Raw genomic sequence first — 1,735 nt, 5'->3', positions numbered from 1 at the left:
CACTTTGCAGTCAACGTACTCAGACACAAGCGCCCAGCCCATTGGCGCCCTGAGCCCCACCCAGCCTCCCGAAGCCTCCATTCTTGCAGGCCTGGGGAGCTCATCCAGGGTGACCTGTCACCTGGTGTCACGCCCAGCTGTGAGCCAAGACTCCGCAGTCTTGTTCTCTCCCGGCCCCTGCCCTTGACTCCAGTCCTTTGCCTCTGATTCAGCTAGGGGCCCTAGGCAGGAGGTGGAGGGTGGGCAGCCCAGGGCGGTGACCATGAGGTCCCGCAGGCCTCCAGGCCTTTGCTGCCCGCCTCCTGGGTTAGCCTCTGTAGGAATGGGCGGCCCCTCTGCTCTGCCCTGCAAGCCCCAGGCCCCTTGGTGCAGCCGCCCTGAGAGCCCTCTCTGTTCTCAGGCCACGAATGGCGGCAGCAGCGCCTTCAGCGACTACTCGGCCTCAGTCCCCTCCAAGCCCAGCATCAGCCAGCGGGAGCTGCGCGTGGAGACCATCGCTGCCTCCTCCACCCCCACACCCATCCGCAAGCAGTCCAAGCGGCGCTCCAACATCTTCACGGTACGTGCCCGCCCCTCCCGCCGCCGACCAGGCAGGGCCGAGCCCCCAGCCTCCAGGACGCTGCACCTGCCCTCTCTGCATCCGCACAGACACGCACTGCTCCCAGAGGGAGCTCTGTGCAGGCGCCCCCCACCAGCACCCAGACTGTGACCCTCCGTGGGCTCCGTGCAGACGCCCCCCATCCCCCCAACCCCACATCAGCACCCAGACTGTGATCCTCCTCTGAGCCCGTGGGGCCGCCCCTCAGCACAGCCACACAGAGACCTTCCTCCCAGCCCAGCTGGAGGGCTCTTTGGACCCGTCTGCTCTCTTAACTCCGAGACACCCTGGATCCCGCCCTTGTGGACCAAGGCCCTGGGTGGTTGGCCCAAGGCCGCAGGAAACGGTAGATGGCAGAACCAGAGCAGGTCCAGGCCTCCCAGTCCGCCTGCACCCCACCCATCCCCGTTATTTCCATTCCACCGCGCTTCCCCACCCCCCCGCTGCTGCCATCGGCCCAACAAAAGGCCCAGACGTCTTTCCCCAGGCCCCTGTGTCTCCCGAGTCCTGCCTCGGTTTCCCACCCCACCAGCCGCCCACCACAGGCTCTGCTCTCAGCTCCTTCACGCAGACCCCCAGCCCAGGGTCCTGTGCGCCTCCTGCCACTAGGGCCCTGCCCGTCACCTCTCGGAGGCCCAAGCCTGTGTCTGGCCCGCAGACACACTGTCCAGCAGGGGGGGCTTGGCAGGACCCTCCTGGGAGTGGTGGGCCTGACGAGGCGGGCGTGCCGCCCCGGGCGGACCTGCATGGGGAGATCGCCCGGTCTCTCTGCGTCGCTCCTCATCCCGCTCTCCGAGCGTCGGGGCTTGGGTGTCGGTCGGTTGGTCCGGCCCCAGGCCAGGGTCAGGCCCCGGCCAGGCCCTCAGGAACCCAGCTCAGACAGAGCCAGTGCTCCCCAGGCCTTGTCCCTGCATCCTCGCTGTGCGCGCTTCTGCCTCGTCTGCCTGCCTGTCCCCTACGGCCCTGCCCTGCGCCCTCCATCCTGCTGCTGCCGCGCGTCACCCGCCACCCCCAGCCCTGACCCCGCCTGGACTCACAGCTTCTCATATGTTCACGCCTGCTGAGACACACAGCGCCCCGGCTGCCTGCTTGTGCGTGAACCCCTCTGCGGCCGCCGTGGGGCCCGTGGGCGCCTGG

General features: G+C 68.4%; 1 protein-coding gene across 3 annotated transcripts in view; it reads left to right on the top strand.

The window, feature by feature from the left end:
* AGAP3 (ArfGAP with GTPase domain, ankyrin repeat and PH domain 3) overlaps window positions 1–1,735 on the top strand; it is a 44,207-nt gene that overhangs the window by 20,267 nt on the left and 22,205 nt on the right. For all 3 annotated transcript variants that reach the window (XM_010857241.1, XM_010857243.1, XM_010857242.1), the window contains exon 8: window positions 401–559. In XM_010857241.1, coding sequence (XP_010855543.1) covers window positions 401–559 — 159 coding nt within the window. The remainder of the gene's footprint in view (window positions 1–400; window positions 560–1,735) is intronic.

Source organism: Bison bison, unplaced genomic scaffold (genome assembly GCF_000754665.1).
Source record: "Bison bison bison isolate TAMUID 2011002044 unplaced genomic scaffold, Bison_UMD1.0 scf7180017864379, whole genome shotgun sequence".
NCBI lineage: Eukaryota > Metazoa > Chordata > Mammalia > Artiodactyla > Bovidae > Bison > Bison bison.
This window is presented reverse-complemented; position numbering and strand designations above follow the sequence as displayed.